Below are 22,380 nucleotides of genomic sequence, written 5' to 3'. Positions count from 1 at the left end.
CGAAATTCTCTCTGTGATGATGTAGGGTTTTTATTTTAAATTGTGAAATATTTCAAAAATACAGATGCTAAGAAAATGACCCACCAATATACCTATCAACTTGACTAAAAAATGTTAGATTTTTTTTAATTCAACTTCCAAAAATTTTTGTGTTGAGATTGATGATTCTATTTTCTCATATAGTACTTATTTTGGAATAATGATTATAATGATTTTATAGAGTGAAATGAGAAACTTGTTTCTTTCCCTCTTCTCTGAAATCTATGCTATAAAGTAGTGGAAGAGCTTCAGAGAGGAGGTACAGAAAGAGAGTCCCCAGGCCCACATCTCTAGTACCTTTTTAATTTGTGGTTTGTGTATATGTGCTAAGGGTTGCTTGCTGATCCATTTAAGAATTTTTTTTTTAACAGATGCATTCATATTTTCTATTTTTAAACTGTGGAAATTCGTAAACTTAAAATAATTTATTGCTCTACAAATGTACTGACAAAAGTCAGAGTATTATATTGTGCTCTATAGGTCTGTTTTTAATTACATCTACCTTTTAAATCTGTGTTATATCTAGTATTATGTTCTTTTAAAAATTCCTGCACATAATCATGCCATCTCTAACTAGGAATATCAATTTTCATTAGTTTAATTTAAAAAAGAAACAGTCTGTTTCTGTTATTGACTATCTTTGTTCTTTTCTGTTTCATGAGTGTCTACTATTATACTTTTTATCTCTCCCTTCGTGAGTGTTTATTCTTTGGTTGGTTTATTAAGTTCATGACTTAGATAACCCTTGAATTATCAATCTTTTTCCCCTATCCTTTAATATGTGCAATTTACCTTTAAAGCCAGTTGAGGAACATTTTACATATTTTTGTCATTATCCCTTAAGTTTCTATTACTATATTCCCTCCTTAACTTGTGAAGTACTTACAAGTATGCAGTTGAATATCCAAATGTGCAGTAGATGTGTCGAACTTTGAAGAGTTGCTATCTTTACATTATGATACGTAACTTTATTTCTCTCTGGACAGAGAGATGAGGTTTTATATTAACTCTTCAGTGTTTGTTAAGACTCATAATGGTGATTTATTTTTTTCTTACTATTTCTTGAGTTCTGAAAAACAATTGAGTTCTCTAAAGGCTCTGTGCAGTGTTCTTTGTTAAATTCACTGGTACAAGAGTTATAATTGAGTTGTAAAAGCCCCCCATGTTTGTAAGATTATTTTTAAAGCCGAGCCATCAGTTTTTAGTAATATATGTTAAGATTCCCTTCTAGATTTTGACTTCAGTTTCCTTGCAGTTCTCTCACTTTTACGTTTTGAGGCTGTCACATTTAAATGGATGCAGGTTCAAGGTCATGATATGTTTCTAATGAATCATTTTTTTATACATTTATATAATGACTGTTCTCATCCCCAATAATGTTTTCTATATTTGTTTATCTTTCCGATGTTAATCTTGTGTTATTTTGTTGTTGTTGTAGTTGTTTGGAATTTTTTATTTGTATTTCTTAGTTTATTTCCTAATTTTTATTCTTTCCATGTAATTTTTGTTTTGAGCCTATCTCTCAAAAGCAGCATGTACCTGAATTTTATTAAGTCTGACATAAAAATCAAATTACATTTATTATGATTATGCTGGAATTTTATTTTTTTCTCTTTTGATGCCTACCTTTTGATTTACTAAGTTTTCCTTCCATCCATTTATTTGGAGGATATAGTTTTCTTCTTTCTATGTTACATGTAAAAAATAAAAAAAAATTAGTTCATATGTATCTTGTTCTCAATGTCAGTGTTTTGTAGTGCTCTCATTTGAGTCATATCTTCCCACTTTGCATGCAAAATTACTGTGAAGCATTTTATTTCCACATTGTCTTAACTCATCTGTCATTAGTATTATTTTTTACAATTAGTGTTTGGAGCAATCCATACCTATTATACTTATTGTCTTTTAGTTTACTATTGTTTCTGCAGCCCTGTCATTCCTTCCTTGATAGAATTTCTTTATTTGGCAAGAAGATCCACTAGTGGTTATTTCAGCAAGTTTCTCAAAGGACTAGAATTCAATTTTGGGCACTGAAAATGTCCTTATTTCATTGCCAATTTTTGAGAGACAGTTGCAGATGAAATTCTACATTGTCATTTGTTTTCTCTTGGCCCTTTGAAGATATTCCAGTGTCTTCTGTTATTTATTCATAAAGTTTCTATCTTATTGTCATCTCTCTGGAGATAATGTATCTTTTCTTCCAAATGGTTTTTAGATATTCCTTTTTATTTTTGATGTTTGGACATTTCAAGCTTTCAGTTACAGGAATGGAAATGGGCATTTATCGTTCTTGAGATTAAGTGTGTTGCTTTTTCTGAGAACTCATATTTTAAAATATCTCATTCATTAACTAACTATTCAAATTTTGCCCCTCTGCAATATTCTGTTTTTTTCTTTCTGAAACTCCCATAGATATGCATTGTGACTACTTATCCATTCTCTGTATTGCTGCCCTATTCTAAATTGACTCATCATTTAATTTAATTTCATCTTTGCATACTGGCGAGTGAACCAAAGGCTAGCATTTGTTCTACCAATAAGCTATATCTTCAGCCATTTTTATTTTTTTAACTTGTTAAATTAAATTTGTTTATTGCATTATTTTTATGTTCTAGCCTTTTTATTATTTTGAGAGAGGGCTTCAATGAATTTCCCACTATGTCCTGGAACATGAGATCCTCCTGTCTCAGCCTTAAAAAGAGCTGGGATCACTAGGGTGTGCCACCACACCCTGATGACTTATCATATTTATACTACATTCTAGATATTTTCTTCAGTGCTTTATCATGATATTCAATAATTATTTCCTGCTGTGTCCACTGAATATTTGTGTTAAGTTCTAAAAGCTAAATTTCATTTCTGGAAGTTCTGTTTAAGATATGACTATTCTTTTTATCATATAGTGTTCTGTTTATCCTTTTTAAAAATATTTGTTGTTTAATTTTTTAAAACAAAAGATTAATAAGCTTTCTCAGTGAAGGGTTAGAGGGCAAATACTGCACGTTTTTCAGACCATTGTATCTGTTACAACTCTGCAGTTCTGTATTATAGTACAAAGCAGACCTAGACAGTATATAAATAACTGGGCATGATTATATTCTAGCAAAAGTGTATTTATCAAAACAGGTATTGGACTAGCAGTAGCCCATGGATCATAAGTTGCTGACCTGTGATTTAAAACATGCTGTTTATAATCACAGGTGAGCAGATCTCTTAGCTCAAGTAACTATGCATAGTCATTCTTTTCCTCAGTGTGTCAGCTGACTGTCCCTTATGGTGAGTCATTTTGTAGTTTGTTATGATTTTGAGTTGTGAACTCTGCACGTGGTTTTCTGTTGGACATGAGTGTGCCTTGAGTTGCGAAATTATCCTTCAGAGCTCATTTGTGTTTCAGACCTTGCAGCTAATATTTTTATCAAGATTTGCTTTGTAAATTATCGCCTTCAGAAATACACTGGATAGCAATTTTCTGAAATAACCCAGTATTTAGTGTACTACTTGAAACACGGTGAACACACAGCTACTATTGTTGCCATTTTCTCTTTTAAAATGAACAACATCTGGCTGGGGATGTAGCTCAGTGGAGCATTTGCCTAGTGTGCTCGAAGTTTGGTCTCCAGCACCACTAAAAATAAAAATGAACATCAAGTTAACAGCGTTTTTGTTTCGTTGTCATCATGGATTCTCAGTCTTACAGAACTTATATCAATTGTAGTTGTTACCATTTATGCTTCCAAAGTTTCTAAAATTCTGATTAATTAAAAGTTCCTCAATAAAATGTTTCTTTATTGGGACATCCTTTGAGTTAAAAAAAAAAATTAGAAGACACTGAATGAAATATTTCTTATGGAAATTACGGCTTGCCAGTGCCAGACAAACATAATTAAAGGAGCTTTGTAGATTTCTCTTCTTAAAAATATCGTTTTCAAAGGGATGGAATTAAACATATGATTGAATATATATGTTCAATATATACGTATATGTGTGTGCATGTGTATTTTCCTCAATCTGTAGTAAATTCCTACCTCTTGCTTGTTCATCACAGGACACTTGAAATGGACCAAAGCTGAGGACATTGACATAGAAACCCCAGGATCTATTCTTGTCAACACTAACTTGAGGGCATTAATAAATAAACATACGTTTGCTTCCTTACCTCAGCATTTTCAGCAATACCTCCTGCTTTTGCTTCCAGAAGTGGATAGGCAGGTAAGTAGAAGTTTTAGACATTTGATATCAGTCACTAGTCACATTATGAAGTGGCAGGTCTGTCTGTTCTCAGAGATGACTGATATCTCAATGGTCTATTTTGTAATAATGTAGTATATATATATATATATATAATTTATTTATATCTACTTATTTATTGCTGTCATTGGCTTAGTTGTTTAATCTGCCAAGAATAGAACCATATTTTTGTTCTTAATAGTGAGCCAGTTCTCATTTTAAAATGCAGTGTACTGCGGTAGAGTGAAAACTATAGACCTCCACCCTGGGAAGGGAAAGCAAAGAAATCAAACATTCCACTATCAAATAAATCTTTGAAGTAGCTGCTCCTTTGCCTGGAGGGAATATTGAAATTCAGTAATAAAAAGCCAGGGTTTCTAAGAAATTATGTAAATGTTTTTATTCTCAACTCTTTCCAAAAGGCATTTAAAATTTATGTTTGCATTTGCTTTCTGAGAGTCTATCATCATGAATATGATTGCCTATAAATAATCACCTTTTATCTTTCTTTTTAGTGTAACTGGAAATGCTCTAAGTATATTTTTGAAAAGCTTCTAAAAATAAGGAAATACAAATATAGGCCCGTAATAGCAGGCATCAATCATCTTGTAAAGCCATTTCCTTAGGAAAGCAAAGGGAAAAAATTTTTCATCACATAAACTTTTATTAAGTTTCACAGAAATTATTGAGTGGTATCTTGAAACATTCTTCTGTTATTCTCATTTCATTAAATTCTGATGCTGTTTATTGTTTCCATTTGATGGACTTAATTAATAGATGTGTATTTATGAATTTGTAGTTTGAAATGATAGGTACATTCATGGGCAGATTTCCATATTACCTTATAGAAGTTTTCTTAGGTTTTTATTTGTTTCTGTTTTCTATTATCTTACCCATCTCCTTTCATAATATTTAAATATGATAAGCAATAGTTTGTTACAGTTCCCATGAATCTCTTTGGTGGTGATTGTTGTTCGTATTAAGAAAAAGATTATTTTGATTTCCAGATACATTTTCATTTGGGAGTTTGCCTTCACTCAACAAAAATTTACTTACCATTCACTGTGAATATATTTCATGTGCTTTGGGAAAATAGAAAGATAGTATATGCTTAATGAGCGGTTATGGAATTAATGATTGAATATACTCCAGTTGGATGCATACACTTTTTTTGTGAATAACTAAAACATGAAGTAGAGACAGATAAGCTTAGAGGAAAAAGACAAAACTGAATTGCATTTTTTTTTTTTTTGGTACTGGGGATTGAACCCAGGAGTGCTTAAACACTGAGCCACATCCTCGGCCCTTTTGCAATTTTATTTAGAGTCAGGGTCTTGCTGAATTGCTTAGGGCCTTGCTAATTTGCTAAGGCTGGCTTTAAACTCATAATTCTCCTGCCTCAGTCTACCAAGTCTCTGGGATTACAAGCCTGCACACTGTGTCACCCTGCAGTGAGTCACGATTTTTATGCAAAGGGAAAAATCAAGAGACAAATTCAAAATCCTTGAATTGAATATTGATGTACACATAGAATATGAATAAAGTAGGTGAAAAAGTACCAAGAAAGGCCCAAAGATATAAACGTCAAAAGCTAATTTGGCAGGGGTTCTGGAATGTAGGAAGAACAGAGCAAATGTTTCTGGAAACACATTGGGAGTAGATTTTGGAAGAGTCTTGAGTTTGAAGCTGGAATCCGAACTGTACTCCCCTAGTGTCTGCTGTAAGAAGCCACTGAGGGCCTTTGGGTAGAGCTCTAATGTCACCAGAGCGTTGCTTGGCCAGACAGTATTCTGGCAGTACTGAGAGGCGGGGTTGTGATGGAAAGAATAGCTGGTAAGCAGTATTAGTTATTTCCGAAAGTGGCGCATGACGGCCTTTGGGGGATTGGCCTTGAAATTACAGAGGAGGAGAATGCAGTCATCAGCCTCATTGTCACTGTCACTGTCACCACTCCTCTTTCTAGCAGTTTTTTTTTTTTTTAATTATTATTTTTGGTCCTGGAGACTGAACTCAGGGAGCTTTCCAACTGAGTTACATCTCCAGTCATTTTTATTTTTTATTTTGAGATGGGTTCTCACTGAATTCCTAAGGGTGGCCTCAAACCTGTGATCTTCTAGTCTCCCGAGTAGCGGGGATTACAGGCCTGGGCCACCACAGCTAGCCTCCTGGCAGTGTTACATTTTTCTTAACCATTTTAAATTTTTTATTCCTATAGCTTTATTGAGGTAAAATTGAAGTACAATAAAATGCAGAGTTTTACATTTTGTTAAATAACCCTTGAAGCAAGATAAAAGGAGGAGTCATTGTTGATTCTCTGGTTACGAGCATGCTTGAGAATAGGTTCAGATGTCTAGAAAAACTTTTTGAGAGGATTGACTTCTTAGCTTAATATCTTGTTTTGAGTTTTGTCTCCGGCCCCGGGAATAGGGTTTGGCATATACAAGGTGTTCAGTAAATATTTTTGGAATGAAGAAATGACATACTGTCCTAGGTTTAGCCAACCATTCAGTAACTCAGGAGGCCAGAATCCAAGCCTAATATTTTATTCAAGCTGTAGCAGTTTATGTGACTCAGTATTTCTCTAGTTGCTCTGAGAAATACACACAAATAAGGCATAATTCCTATCCTCAAATAACATTTAGTCCTTTGGGAAATTACTTATTTATTCAAGAAATATTTACAGAGCATGTATTGCATGCTGTTTGCTTTGCTAAATACAGAGGATACAAGAAAGGATCTTGGGGAGGACTAACAGAGGAGAAAGGCAATCTCATACTGAAATATGGTACACTTGGGAAAGTGGGAAAGAAGGTTAATTACTAGGTAGGTCTATACCCAAGTTCATATAAGATGAGGCTAAATTACATAAATGTTAGAATAGAAGTATGAAGAAAGTCCTCTGACAGCACAGATGTAACCTGAATGTAGTACTGGAGAGGATTTTATGATAGAGATGATGTTTAAGTTGAACCTGGAACTTCTTCAAGCCAAAGGAAAGAGATTTACACAGGGAGGCATGGCATTTCCAAAGACCCGTTGCTTATTGTCCTCATTGATGCAGTAGGTTTGTAGGACTAGAATAGTCCACAGGAGAGTGGTGGGATACCTTGTTGAGGAGATTGTTCTGTAACCTCAAGGACCTGCTTCCAGTCGGCCACATATTTTGAACCTTTTCTGAAACCACTAGTTTCCATCAAAGGGTTTGCAAATGAGAAGTGTCATGCATAGAATAATTTAAACAAATATTTTAGTGTCTGGACAGAGGGGAGGGCAAGAGAATACAAAGAATAAATAAATAAAATATAGTTGTTATTTTCCCTAAGGGAGCCAGTAGCCCTGTGAATGATGGATTGGAAAGGCAGAAAGATAAGGCACTGGGAGATGGAGAAGAGACAGTCTCAGTAGCTGGGATAAGAGATAAAGGTCTGACCTTGTACATTGGCCTTGAAAATGAAAAGAATGAATTCCAAATGTATTTTCAACCCAGAATTAGTAGGAATGAGTGACAGATTGCCTATAGTATGGGGTTAAAGGTGTGGAAGGCAACTGAAGATTTTATCTAGGGTGATTGGGAAGGACCAAGGCTCTGTGGCATTTGAAAACAAGAAGTTCAGAGCTCATTCTCTCTCTCCCCTACTTCCTCTCTGCCTCTACTCATCTCTCTCCATCTTTTCTTGAGGACTGTTTGTCTTAATTATGTTTTTTCTCTTTTAAATATTTTTTTAATTGTCAATGGTCCTTTACTTTGTTTTTATTTATATGTGGAGCTGAGAATCCAACCCAGTGTCTCACACATGCTAGGCAAGTGCTCCTCCACTGAGCTACATCCCCAACAGGGAGGATTGTAGCTCTGTCTCTCTTTTTTTTACTTCTAGTTGTTTTATAACATTGTTACATCTAGTTCTATACTTTATATTACTGTTCATGAATTATATTGCAAGTAACAGAAAATCTAACTCAAACTGACTTTCAACATAAATGGGATTTATTAGCTCAGGTAAGTAGAAGACAGAGGTTAAGGTGTAGTTTTGGTTATTGGTCCTGGCATTCAATTATTATGAAGGACCCATTTAATTATTATTCAAATAGTTAATTTAAAAAAAAATCTACCTTCTTGTTGGCAGTATTCTAAACCTGACTCCCTTTGTGATGGTATGGCTAACTGAATTTAAAAAAAAAAAAAAAGATAATTGCCTCTTGGTTCGTGTGCATGGGGAGAACATATCTTTCCCAATATTTTAAACTAAAGACCTAAGATTCACACTGATAGTGCTGCTGAGATCACATGACCATTTCTTAAGCAGTGACTCCAGCCAAGGTAATGGAATATGCAACTTGGCTTAAGCCAGCGAGGCCTGCTCCTGGAGTGAAAGGGTATAATTATAGTTAGAGTTCAGAAATGTATTAAAAATCTGATATTTAGGAAGTTTTATTGTTAGAGGATATATGATTGATGGGGTATAGATGCTTTTTAGGCAACTAATAGTACCCGCTGAAGTGGGGTGGAAACTGAGTTTGGTTTTTAACATGTTGGCTTGAGATAATGTCTATTGAATGAAATGTCCAGAAAATTATGTTGTATTTAGGTTTGAAAACTGGAGAAGATCGTGTTCATGATAAAACGTATATAGATTATTATATCAGCCATGGATTTGATGAGATTGTCTTTACAGAGGAACACATACATTAAGAAAGAGTATGAGAAGCCGCCGGAACAGAGAGAAAATAGCAAATCCATGGGAGACCACCAGTGTGGAGAGCATATACAGATTTGGGTTTCCCCCCTTCAGTCTTTGCTTTCCTCCAGAAACAAACCTGTGGATGAAATCCTACAACAGGATGACCTGTGCCCTCCGTCGTCTTTTTTTCTCTTTTTAATTTTGAAATAGTTGTAAACTTTTAGAAAATTTTATGGTACATTCAAGATGTTTCCAGTATAGTGGTTCAGTCTTCCTCCCAACAATATATTTTGACTTTAGGGTATATGTCTACAAATAAGGACATTCTCTTATATAAAATAACAGTGATAATTACTATCAGATCCTTAGACTATATGCAAATTTAGCCAGTGATCACAATAATATCATTTAGCAACAAGATCTAGAAAAGAATTTGTCTTATTGTTTCTGGTTTCCCACCTTCTCCTTCTAGAATAGTTCTCTTGTCTTTCATGACCATGACAATTTTGAAGATTATAAGTCAGTTTGAACTTGCATGATATTTCCTTTTGCTAGTCTTTCAGATTATGCACCTTTGGGAGGGGTACAATAAATGATATCATATTCTTGTCCTTGCATCCAGTTTGGTGGCACTCAGTTTTGATCTGTTCAATAATAAGGTTGTTCATTTCATCTTTCAATTTAAGGTATATCTGTCAAGCTTCTCCAGTATAAACTTGCTCCTTTCTTCTTAGCAATTAAACAGTATTTGATGAGGAAATCTTTTTAACTGTGTAAATAGCCTGCTTCTCTTCAAAGTTTCCACTTATTAATTTACTTATACCTGTACGACTTCATTGCTTCCTTTTTAAGATAGGGGTTTTTATGCTTACAATGTCCACCATTTGTTCCTGGGCAGCACATTGAAGCTGTTTCTGTGTCCTCTGACATGGCTCCACGATTCTTTGAGTGTATCCTTACTTTAAAGCACATCAAGATGTACTGAATTCATCTTGTACATTCCTGGCACCAGTGTAGGAATTAACCCTTTCTCCAAGAAGCTCTGGTTCCCTTTAGTGCAGGATGGAATTTATAGTCTCATGAAGGGTGTGTTCTTTGCTGTTTTGGTGTTGCAGCTCTTGGATCCAGTTCAGAGTTTTGGGTGGAAAAATACACACACACACACACTCACCCAAGAGTACTACATTTTGCATGTGTGTGTGAAGACCTCCTTACCGAGGAATCTTGGTGACAAGGAAAATTATGTTGAAGAAAGAGGCCAAGCCTAATATATAAACATTGCACAATTTTTATCTTATATTTATTTCTACATATAGTTTTCTGTCTTGTAAATCATGAATTAGTACCAATGCCTTCAATTCTAATCTAATACTTTATAGCTCATTCTAGTCTTCTCTTTCCATAGTTGTCTCTCAGTTCTCAGACAGTAAGAAACTGGCTTCTATTACTAAACGATCTAATTATTTAATAATCTCCTTGTTGGTAGCCAGTCTCCCATCATAGCCAGCATCCTGCCCCCATGTGGATGGTCTCCTCATTGAACTCAGGCTCTGACTTGATGGCAGGCCGTGCACTCAGCCACCTACCTTACCTGGACATCTTCCTCTTCCTGCTTAACATCTGATGCTGCAAACCAGGCCATTCCTTCATGCATGTACCTCCTCACCATGCTCAAAGTCCAGAATTTCTTTCTAGGTCTCTCTTCAACATGTACACCTACCTATCTTCCCCCTCCTCCCCCCATTAGACTGATTCATTAGGCCATCATGAACCCTGGGCATTCATACACACGCATGCACGCATACACACACACACACACACACACACACACACATATATATACACACACACACACACACATCCCTATATTGTTTTAAGCTTTAGACCTGAATTATTCAGAAGGGGAGAGAGAAGGCTGTCTGGTTTCTGATTGGATTCAGGTCTTCGGGAGCTTCAGTAGTGGATTGGATGGACAAAGAAGAGTGAAGTTGCACCCTGCCCCGGCCCTGTGTGGCTAGCACAGGCTGAATCATTGGTCAACCTCTACCAGGTGGTCCTCTGCACACAGCCCTCTCTCATCCAAGTTCTAGAAGCTCTTCCCTTTACACTTCAGGACAAATAGTACCTCCCCTTAATTGTCTATTTTCCCACACAGTCCTCTGTGGTTTTGCTGTACCTTGACCATGGCTTTGTAAATATCATCTTGAGTCTACTCTGCTCAAGTGATCCTAACTTGAATGAACCATGTGTGTCTTCTGGGACTCCTGAATGACAGACCTTTTGAGGAAGATGAATAATGTGAATGTAAGCAAGTAGGAACAGGCTATATAATTTATTCAGTTATTCAGCCAGTGTTTATTTAACACCTGTTATGTGACAGGCTCTGCTAAGCACTGATGATACAAACATTAGTAAGTCTCAGTTCCTGTCTTGAGAGAAATGGAAAAGCCTGTAGCTGCAGAACTATGCTATAGTGGTAGTATATGCATCATGCCATGGAAATATAGAGGAAGCAGTTTGTGAGAGTTATAGGAATTCTGAAAGTAGAGGTGTCCTTCAGGCTGGGTCTAGAAATATTCAAAGTTTACCAGCCAAAAAAGATGTGCTGTGGGTGTTCCAAATAGAAGAAACAATATATGTTAGTAATAATGTTGGTTACTTACAATGCTAGGCTGTCTGCATAGACTATGTCTAGTCCTTATAATAATGCTGCAGATGGTGTTATTAACCCACTTTCTGCATGTGGAAGCTGAGGATTAAGGGGGAGAAAAGCCTTACTCAACTTTTTATAAGTAAAACCCTGGGAGAATTTGAATGCAAGTTTTTCTAACTTCAAGCTCATACTCTTTCCCTTACACAATGTCCCTTGTCCTCAAGACACAAAGACAGAGAAGTGAATGGGGTCTAGCAACATATAATTTGAGGTGGCTGGGATATAAGGTGAATAAGTTGAGGCTAGAAAGGCAGGATGGAAGAAGCATATCGAAAAGGCCTCAGAGGTCAGTAAGCCCATTCCTGAGATCAGAGAGAAAGAGGAAAGAAGGAGTAAAGAAATAATGAAATGTGAAAAGTCCAGTGCTAAGTGAGGGTATTGATCTTGGGAGTGTGTTTGTGTGCTTAGAGACTAGAGGATAGGGGTTTGGACTAGGAGTCTAAAATGACTTTGGAAGGCAGCCTGTTGGATTGTGACAGGGTTTCACCCTGGTCAAAAGAGAGGTTGCTGATCAGCACTTAGAGCTCAGTCAAGGTTAGACAGCAATGAATGCAGTTGACCTACTTGTTTTTTTTCACCCCTGCAATGCTAAATATTTGTGCACTGAATTTTGGTCACAGATATGTCAGAAGCTGTATCTTGCAAAAGTTGGAGATTTGCCAAGGCTCAAATGGAAAGAATTAAGGAATTTTAGGGGACTTGTGACATGCTTGTTGGAAAGGTTGAAGGGGATGGACTGGGAAATTCAGAGTGAAGGAAATGTGGATTTGCAGGAAGGAAGGTATGTTGTTGAATGGAGTGTTACAGAGTCTTAACACGCTTTGGATATGATCAGGTTTAGGCAGGCACAGGGGTCAAAATTCTTGTCCTTGGCCATAGCATTTTGGTTCACAGTTCAAATACAAGGAAATCAAATGGTCCAGATGGCATTAATTAGGGCTAGCAAATAGGTAGAATTATACTGGTCCTTTATTTGGTCCTTACTTGGGAATATTGATTTAATAAGCTCGGTGCCTGGGTTTGTAGCCAGACATGCCTTTGTGCATAACTCTCTGCAAGATGTGCTTGGAGAATTTTTAGAACCTCTTTTGATTATATGCAGCAGATTCTTCTTTCTTTAAGAATTTGTACTTTGCAAACTGTATCTACATAGAACAATTTTGTGACCTTTTAAAAATATATGGGAGTTGGTAGAATAAATGTCAACCAAAGTGGATTCATATTTAGGTTTTTATTACATGTTCAGATTGAACCTCATTGATGAATAGGTTGTTGTCATTTCTGTCATGGGTATCATTTTTAAATGATCTTTTTTTGCTGTCTGCCTTTGGTAGCATCAGGGCTAACAGGGCCGTGTGCAAATACTTGTAAAACCGTCCCCCAGCTACTTATAAATAAATTATGCCTATTATTTTTTGTCCAAATGGTAATTGCAGCATTTCTGTCCATTCTTACTAATCTCCCTATTTTGTTCTTCATTCATATCTGTGTCTGTGGTCTGTTAAATGACAAGCCACTGAAGGATATGTACTGTGTAGGCTCTTTAAAACCCTATCTGGCTTTGTGCTCCTCAGGTTTTGCACTCACTGGCAATAATGCACATAATTTTAACTGTGGAGAATGTCATTAAACTAAAATGGAACATTTACACAGTCTCTTTTACAGAGAATTTTGGACTAGGAAAATGAATGTGTGTGTCAGACATTTACAGCGCACCAGAATGTGATTTATTGATTTCTGATGGCTCTGTTGGCATCAGTGTATATATTTAAAGAAGCCTTTATAAATGCAAATGGGAAAGGGCTTTCCATCCTTTTCCTCCATGGAAATAGCTCATACATTTTCAATAACTCAGACTTCTCTTAGAGATTGCTCTACGTACTGTATATATTGATTTTAAAATTATACTGTTATTTTATTCTGCAAATAGGGTATATAATGAAATGTCAATTTACCTAAAAGATTATAAAATTCAAATGAATTAAAGATATGGAAAATACTAGTATCTTAAGCCTTTAGGTAAAAGTAAGTATGTGCTCGAGATGTAATTATTTTAATGGAACTGACACTTTGGCTTTCTCTCTGCTTCTGAAAGCATATCTTAAAGTACTTAGGAAACCCATTATTCCTTCTTGCCTAAGTCACTTACTGATGATAGTAAATCAAACATAGCTGAAGGTATCCTTGCAGACCATGCCTGGATATTTCCATTCTCACCAATGGCTTTATGGAGGCACATATAATTTAATTAATAATATGAAAATCACTTAAGGAGGAAATTGATTCATCTGTGTATTATTCACTTCTTAGCAAACTGATAGTTAACCTCAAGTCCTACCTCAAGTCCTATTTATCAGTATCTGCTTCAACATATGCCAAATAATGTAGAGATTAGATTAAATTACAAATAATAGAGAATCAAACAAGAGGAGCTTTTTTAGTCCTATGAATATGATGATTTAATAGAGGAGCACAAACTCATTCAACCTAGAAAACATACCATTTTGTGCATTAAAACACTTTCTGCCTATGTTATAGTGTACTCAATGGCAAATCATGGCTTGTAAGTGTATCTTTGGCCATGCATAATCCATTACCCCTGGCATTTTGCACTACTAAATATTTAATATTGTAATGTTTACATAATAACCTTTTTGTTGTTTGATTTATTTGGTAAGATATGTGTATAGGTAATACATAACTGCCAGTTTATATGTGAAGGAAGAATAAAGGTCTTTAAACTTGCTTTATCATCAGCATGGAACAGGGATAGTAGTAGAATTTGGTGAAGGGAGTTTTATTCATGTAGTACATTGCACCTTGGTGCCTGTCATTTTAATAAGGAACATTTTCATGCCAAGGACACCATAGACTGTTATGAACAGGGGTCATACAGTGACTCCTAAATTAGGGTCAAAGGTAGAAGGAAGAAAACCGACTTTACTCACAAAGTCACCTTTAGAATATCGAGTACTTATTAAACCCTATTCAAAAAATATAGTTGTGGGGGAAAATACTTGGATTCCAGTTGTAACATTTACTTGTGTAAAGGAATAACAAATCAATTATAAGAAGGAAGTCAATGATGTAGTAATGTTTGGATCTTTGTATTAAGGAGGCAGTATAAATATGCATATTTAATCTCCTTCAGTGCTTCTAATTTTCCATTAAAGCAACACTGGCTTTTTTTTCCATTAATGTATTTATCAGTTTTGGAACTTAGCAGAAGAATGCCATTCAGATGCCAAAAATTGTGAGGAATTTCTGCAGAAGATAATGAAGATGAGACTAGTGAAATAAAGAATTAATGAGTTTTAGAAGGAAAGCTCTCTCTGGACTTTTACTAAAGGGGACTGAGTGATGGGGGCCAGAGTCAGGAATGGAGCACTCAGTCAGGTAGAACAGATCTCAACACTGCTCCTGATATCTGGGAATGTTTCTGCAGAAAATATTTCCAGTCCCTGCTTGCTATGGACTTGCCTTTTGTGCTATGTCCAGAGACTAGTCATAATTCTAGCTAAAGGGAAGCCCACCCTCATTAATGTATCATTAGAATATATGATAAAATGTTCCTTGTTAGAGAATCAATTCCCGCTCCTCATAAGTGCTAAACTTCTACTTGGACATGAGCCTGGGCTAACACATACTTTTTCTTGATCCTTTTTCTGTGCCCGAACAATCTGCCTAAGGTGCAGCAGACTTACTTATCATGTCAATAGTTGTTACTGATCCAACTCCTACTCAACTCATGCTGTTAAACAGCTAAAAGACAGCATTCAATAACTAGACCCAGGAAAGGGTTGGCAGTTCAAAAAAGAGACCCATTGTGACAATTCTGAGAACAAGATCCATGTGTTCCTGATATAGGATAAAAAGATCCAACTGGATGTATTAATAAACTGAAGATGATTCAAAGAATTCATTTATTTTAGAAATATCACTTGAAGCTTTATGGTGGGCCATGTAAAATGCTAGACCTCGTGGGTATCACATTACATGAGACTATCGTGAGTACTGCCATTGAGCCAACAGTCTAGCAGGGTAACAAGTTAGAACTAATAAATATGTATGAAGCCCCTGAGAAGCTTATTGTGGTTATTTGGGAGCAGTTGGATATTTTGAAATCAGAAGATACCATGGCTGAAGAAGAATAGTGCCCCTTTGGTGGTAACTTCTACTCTTATCACTAAGACACGTGATTTTTCAATCTGGCTATTGGGAAGAGCCACTGTTTCTGACTCTGGCTGAGTATCAGGCACTGTTACCTCAGTACATCTCAGGTAGTTCTTACCCAGTCTGTCTCTGGTACTTTCTGCATATTTATGTGCGGATTGGCCCTCAACTGAAGAATTCCAGAATTTTCTATGATATGGTGGCTTTTCTGGTTTCTCTTTCTGTGAATTATAGCCATCTTTGCTTCCTGTGTCTTGGTTTCAATGTCTTTTTAGTCCAATAGATGGATAGGGATGGGATTTACTTAGATAGGTAAAATTGGGAGAAGAACCTATTGTGTGCATCCAAAATTTATATGCTGGAACTTGAACACCAAGGCGATAGTATTAGGAGGAAGGGCCTTTTGGGGAATGGTTAAATCATGAGGACTCTGCTCTTATGGGATTAGTGCCCTTATAAAAGGCTTAAAAGAGTTATTGGTGCTTCCATCTCTTCTTCCATGTGAGGACACAGCATTTATCCCTTCCACCATGTGGAGACACAGCAACAATATATCATCTTTTGTTTGTTTGGAAAAAAGTTTATTTTTTTTTTTAGTTGTAGATGGACACAGTACCTTCACTTAATTTATTTATTTTTATGTGGTGCTGAGGATTGAACCCAGTGCCTCACACATGCTAGGCAGGTGGTCTACCATGGAGCCACAAGCATAGCCCCCAAGTGCCATCTTGAAAGCCAGAGGGCATCACTCACCAGATACTGCATCTGCTAGTACCTTTATTTTAAATGTCTCCACTTCTAGAACAGTGAGAAAATAAATTTCTTTATATATTATCAAGTTTTTTATATATTACAAAGTCTCAGATATTTTGTTGTAGCAGCAAGAAAAGACTTAAGGATATTTTTTATGGATCTGAGGTACATTTGAAAAAGCTACATGGAAATTGTAGAAGTAAGAAGTTGGCTATGTTGGTCTGGAGGTTAAAATACAGTTCTAATGTTCATTAAAACCATAGATATTGATCTGGAGATGTAGCTCAGTGTTAAAGCCTTTTGTCTATCATGTATAAGGCCCTGGGTTCAGTTTGCAGCACTGCAAAACAAAATGTGGATATAAATGATAGTGGCTATAGAACAGAGTGAGAAGAGAGCTTAAGACTAAGGCTTGAGATTTTCAAATCTTAATGACTGAATAAAAGAGAATGAGCTTGATCAAGATACTGAAAAGTAACAATTATGAAGGGGGAGGGGGTGTGCATCATTGGAGTAAGGGAAGTGAAGGTTCAAAGAGGCAGGCATGGCTTATATTACAATTAAGTACTGGGTGAGGTGAGGGCTGAGAGTTACCCATATGTAGTTCACTAGTGATCTCGACAAACATGTACAATTTTCATGGCATTGTAGGGTGAAGTACCAGTTCGGAGATTGATAAAATTAGCAGAAGCAGAGCATTTGAATAGAACTCTTTCATGTTCTCCTACCTAACAGTGGATCTCAGAATTTCTTGTTGAATCTATTAAGGCCAGTTTTTTGTAAAGTGCTATTATAAATGATATCTTTTCTTCCATAATATAGTTGTTGTGCTTTATGTATATAAAAGCTGTTTTTTTCCTTCTGAGATATACTGCTGAATTTTTGATAATTTTTAATTATCAAATGAATTTTTATCTGCCAGATGTGGTTGACACATGCCTGAAATCCCAGTAGCTTGGGAAGCTTGAGGTAGGAGGATCTTGAGTTCAAAGCCAGTGTTGGCAACAGTGAGTATGCAACTCACCGAGACCCTGTCTAAAGAAAATACAAAATAAAACTGGGGATGTGGCTCAGTGGTTGAGTGCCCCTGAGTTCAATCCTTTGTACCAAAATAATAATAATGTATAATTATTATTATTATTATTATTATTATTATTATTTGTATCCTCTTGAGTTTTAAAGATGAGTACTTATATTACTATGAATTCTAATTTGATCTTCATCTTTCTGATTTGTATGCTCTTTGAGAACCATTTCACTTATTTGATATGGGAGAAATCCAGATTGGTATTGGATGAGATGTGAGTTGAAGAAGAGGGGAAGCGGAGGATACTTCATGTTTTTTAAGAAATTTGTTATAAAATGGAACATATAAAATGGTGAAAGAGGACTATTTCCAGAAAAATGGAAGGGAGGAAGTAGGGGAATAAAATGGGTATGAAATCTGGCTGTAAAAAGCTTAGGGTGTTCCTATTTGATCATTACAGGTTCTTTTTCCCCCAAGAAGGTAAGAGTCCAGATCGTAAGCAGGATGAGGGTGGGGAGGAAGGGAAGAAAGCTTGAGGAGATGGAGTCTGGCCTAGTGACTGAAGGGTGAGACAGTGAGCCAATAAAGGGGCACTTTGACCTAGTGCTGAAGACAGCTGTACCAAGGTGAGTGCTGGCTGTAGAATGGGGAGGTTCTACAGGAGCTGGACTTTGTCAGGTGCATGTATCTGAATGACAAGAAAGCAAGAATTATGTGAACTCCATGGGCCATGGCCTAAACTTGATAAGGAGGGGCATAGAGAAAGGAGAGTAGAGGACTAGTTGAAGGTAGAGGGTTGAGTGGACAGCACATGGCCACCAGAGGAACATGTGAAAACCCACAAGCTGGAAAGAGGGAGGAAAAGCTACAGTGATAGACAAGTTTGGGGGATTTTTCCCCAAAGACTTTTGTCTCTTTTTAAGTTATTAGTAACTCTACAGAAAAGTTTTCTTTAACAAGAATGGGGCTTTCTGTAGAGTTCAAGAATGTGTCCCCCACATCAACATTGTACAGATAATGTCCAAAATATTCTAATCTTCTTTAGATTCAAAATGTTTTCACTTTAGATTTTCAGAAAAGGGAGTTCTGCAATTTTGTTTTCTTTTTCAATGTGTTTTTATCTGTTCTGAATCCCTGAATTTCCCTATGAATTTTAAATGGGGTTGTCAATTTCTGTAAGGAAGCCAGCTGGAATGTTAACAGAATTTTTTGTAATCTGTAGGCCACTTTAGGGAGAGTATTGCCATTCCTGAACAGTGTCAGGTAAATCTTTAATTTCTGCCAATAATGTTTTAGTTTTCAGTTTGTTTTATACATCCTTTGTCTGATTTCTTCCTTGCTATTTTCTTATTTTTAATGTTATTTAAGTTGACTTTTTCCCCTTTATTTCATTTTTTGGGTTGATGAGAATTCAGTGGTATATATTATCATGTTTCCCTTGTACTTGATGAGTCATTTTTTACTATTTGCAAAATTTTCTCTCTGATTTTACAGGAATACTTTAATTTGTAGGTTGTTTTTCTTTGAATTTGGTCAGTTAGCCATTATTTCTTCAAATATTTTCTTCCTTCTGTCTTTCTTCTCTTTGTGCTACATCAGTTCCCCACACTTTGGTATGCTTCATTGTGTTCCACGTTTCTCTGAGCCTATGTTCATTTTATAGTTTTTCTTACTGTTCTTTAGAATTCTTTGTTCATTTTCTGTTACTATAACAGAACATCACAGGCTGGGTAATTTATTTAAAAATAAATTTATTTCTCACAGTTCTGGAGGCTGAGAAACCCAATGTCAAGTCACTGGCATCTGGTGAGACTCTCTTTGCTGTGATGTGTGATAGAGGGCATCACATGTCCTGAGAGAGGGCCAGAGAGCAAGAGGGTTAGGGTAGGAGCAAAAGACTGTGTGCACGAGGGAGCTCCAGTTTACAGCAAAGTGACCCCAGACAACCAGACATTAATCCATGCATGAGGGTGGAGCCTTGTGACCCAATTACCTTTGAAAGGTTCTACTTCTTAATATCACCATGGCAATTAAATTTCAATATGAATTTTAAAGAAAACATTCAAGCCCTAGCAAATACATAATCTCTGATGATTTTACTTCATACTTGTTGATTTGCCAGTTCAGATTTATTGTTGAGCCCATTGAGTAAAATTTCAATTATTTTACTTTTCAACTCAGTGTATTTTTCCCCATTCACTATCTTTCTTACTTTCCCAGTCACTATGCTCTGCTCTATTTAGTGAGATATGATCCTCATACCTTCCTCAATTTATTTGGGCATGGTTTCCTTTAGTTATTTGAAGATATTTAAAATGGCTGCCCTGAACCCTTTTCCTGTTAAATTCAACATCAGGCCTCCCACAGGTGGGTTTCTTGCCTGACCACTTCCTAGTCTGTGGTCAATTTCCCCTCCCCGTCTCTGTCTCCTCTCCTCACTCTTACGCCCTACTTTTTTCTCTCTGTTACTCTTTTAAAGTAGGCATATCTTATAGCATGTCTGTATACTGATAGTCCCTTCTCCAGGGCTTGTTTTTGTTGCTCTGTTTTCTTATTAATCTGTCTAGAGACTTGGCTAGATTATTTTAGCAAGCTGGTTTTCCTGCAGCATGAAGCCTGTGTTGTTGCTGCTCACAGGGCATGACCTTGGCCATGAGCACACACTGTCCTTTCCCCTGATGTTTCTGTTAAACCATTGTAAGTACCCGTGTGAAATGCAATAATTACTTAAAATCTTTGTTCTTCAAAGTAGGAAAATATTTCTCTTGGTTGTACCTTTATTTTATCACTGTGTACCATGATATTTAGGACTTCCTTTATCTTTGCTCCGGGAGTGGGATAATTAATTTATATTGGGTTTTTGGTAGTCACAACATAATGACATTTGTCATTTAAACTCATTGTGATCTAGTTATTAAATGTTCTACTTCCTTGTAAACAATGAGGATACAGTTATTGGATTGATAGTGTCACCAGAAGGAGGTCCGAAGTGGTCTGTATGAACACCACAGAAAAGAACGTAAGGCTGCATCAGATTTTAGCAAAGAGGAGGAGTGTTATTGGAAATTGAGGGTATGTGCTCTTAGGGCACAATGTGGGCTATCAAGAGTGAAGTGTATGCCAGGGCTTGTTGGATTTTATATTAGGATATGGTCTTTTATTAGCATATGCAATTAGGTGGGGGGTGTGTGTGTGTGTGTATGTGTGTGATTCAAAAGGACTGAACTTCCCTTGGCTTGGAAAACATTGAGCATGATCATGTTTTCCCGTCAGGGAGTCTGGTCTGGTTTGCATGTGACTTTCATTAAAGTCTCTGGCAGGTTGGGAGGTTGATGTGGTCATTGGGCCAGAGGGTTATGATCCAATCAAACATTACCCCTAGCTTCAAGAAGTTAATAGTCTCTTTCTGTTGAGGTTTTGTTTCTGCTTTGCTTCATTCCAGAAAACTTATAGGGAGTGGGAAAGATACAGAGTAATTTATGGGTTGTTTAGTGTGCTCTTATTTTGGTCTCTTTCTGTTCGTTAGGCTCCTTTAGTTCCAGCAATTGTCCACGAGCCTTCCATTTCATATTCCAACAGGAACATTTCTCCTTTAGAGACACAGTTTTCTCTATTCCTTGATTTCAATATCAGTAGAACTGTGTGCAAGACTTTAGGACTTCCTCTGGTATCACACCAGCCCCGTGGTTCTGTTAATTGCTTGCCTGGTTGCTTTATAGTTTTCAACAGGTTCACAGTCTGATCCAATTAATTTAGTGCTCCATTGCAGGATAGTTTCAAGGGAAGATTTTGAGGTAGTTCAGATCCCTGGAGGGCTCTTCATAGCTAAATCTTTTCTGGTTCTATCTAGTAAATCAGCCTGAAGTTTAGCTTGTTGCTGTATAGAGCTCTTGTTCTTTTGATTGCTCAGCACCAGGATCTCTGTAGCTTACAGAGCCCTCTTCCTCTTGAATTTGCCTGTATTCTATTTTGAATAAAGTTAGTTTTTTGGGACAACCTTAAAAACTGTTTTAATGGCATCAGGTGGGGCTGTTTTAATAGCAGGGCACTGGTTTTCCCAGCTTGCCTCTCCTGGAATGGAGCCCCCAACCTATGAGTGGGACTGAGGGTCTCAGTACTCATTGCTGCATGTGGGTAGAGTCTCTGCACTATAGTGCTCATTGGGTGAAAGAAAGGAGCCCTTATTTCTTAGCTGTACTTTCCAGGAATTTAGTAGGGAGGATGTGAGAAATTCTGTTGACCTGCACCTCCCATTGAGGTTCTGGATCACTTGACAGGGAGCTGAGAAAGAGAGAGAGAAAGACTCCTTGCAGCTGGAGAGAGGCTTCCCTCACCCCTGACTGGGACATGTTGGGTTGGGGGGAGTGGTTCAGGGCGCCAGTGGCACAGACTCTTGCTGTGTTTACAAGATTTAGCAGACTCTTGGAATAACTGTTTCTTCATTCACTGGATGCCAATAGGACAAATTCCAGAGACTTTAAATGGTTATTTATGTAAGTAATTTTTACCATTATGGGTGTTTTGCTGAGGAACAGGTCCACAGAGCTCCTCACAGGATGGTCTGGAAGTGGAACTCTACTGCCTTTAGATTTTTAAGGTTGTATTTATATATGGTTATAAATATCAGTTTATTTTTTTTCCTTTGTTAGATTACCAAGTATTCCAAAGCCATTTATTAAATAAATCTCTGTTTTCCCAAAAGTTACATATTAATAATGCATGGATATTTCAATATGTGCTGTCGTGTAGGTATTCAGTAGTTATTTTTG

The 22,380-nt window shown here is 36.6% G+C and overlaps 1 protein-coding gene across 1 annotated transcript in view; it reads left to right on the top strand.

Moving 5' to 3' along the window:
- Asxl3 (ASXL transcriptional regulator 3) overlaps positions 1-22,380 on the top strand; it is a 140,375-nt gene that overhangs the window by 74,671 nt on the left and 43,324 nt on the right. Inside the window, 1 exon segment of the mRNA XM_015482250.2 lies at positions 4,085-4,248. Coding sequence (XP_015337736.2) covers positions 4,085-4,248 — 164 coding nt within the window.

The sequence above is a fragment of the Marmota marmota genome, unplaced genomic scaffold (genome assembly GCF_001458135.2).
Source record: "Marmota marmota marmota unplaced genomic scaffold, marMar, whole genome shotgun sequence".
Taxonomy (NCBI): Eukaryota; Metazoa; Chordata; class Mammalia; order Rodentia; family Sciuridae; genus Marmota; species Marmota marmota.
This window is presented reverse-complemented; position numbering and strand designations above follow the sequence as displayed.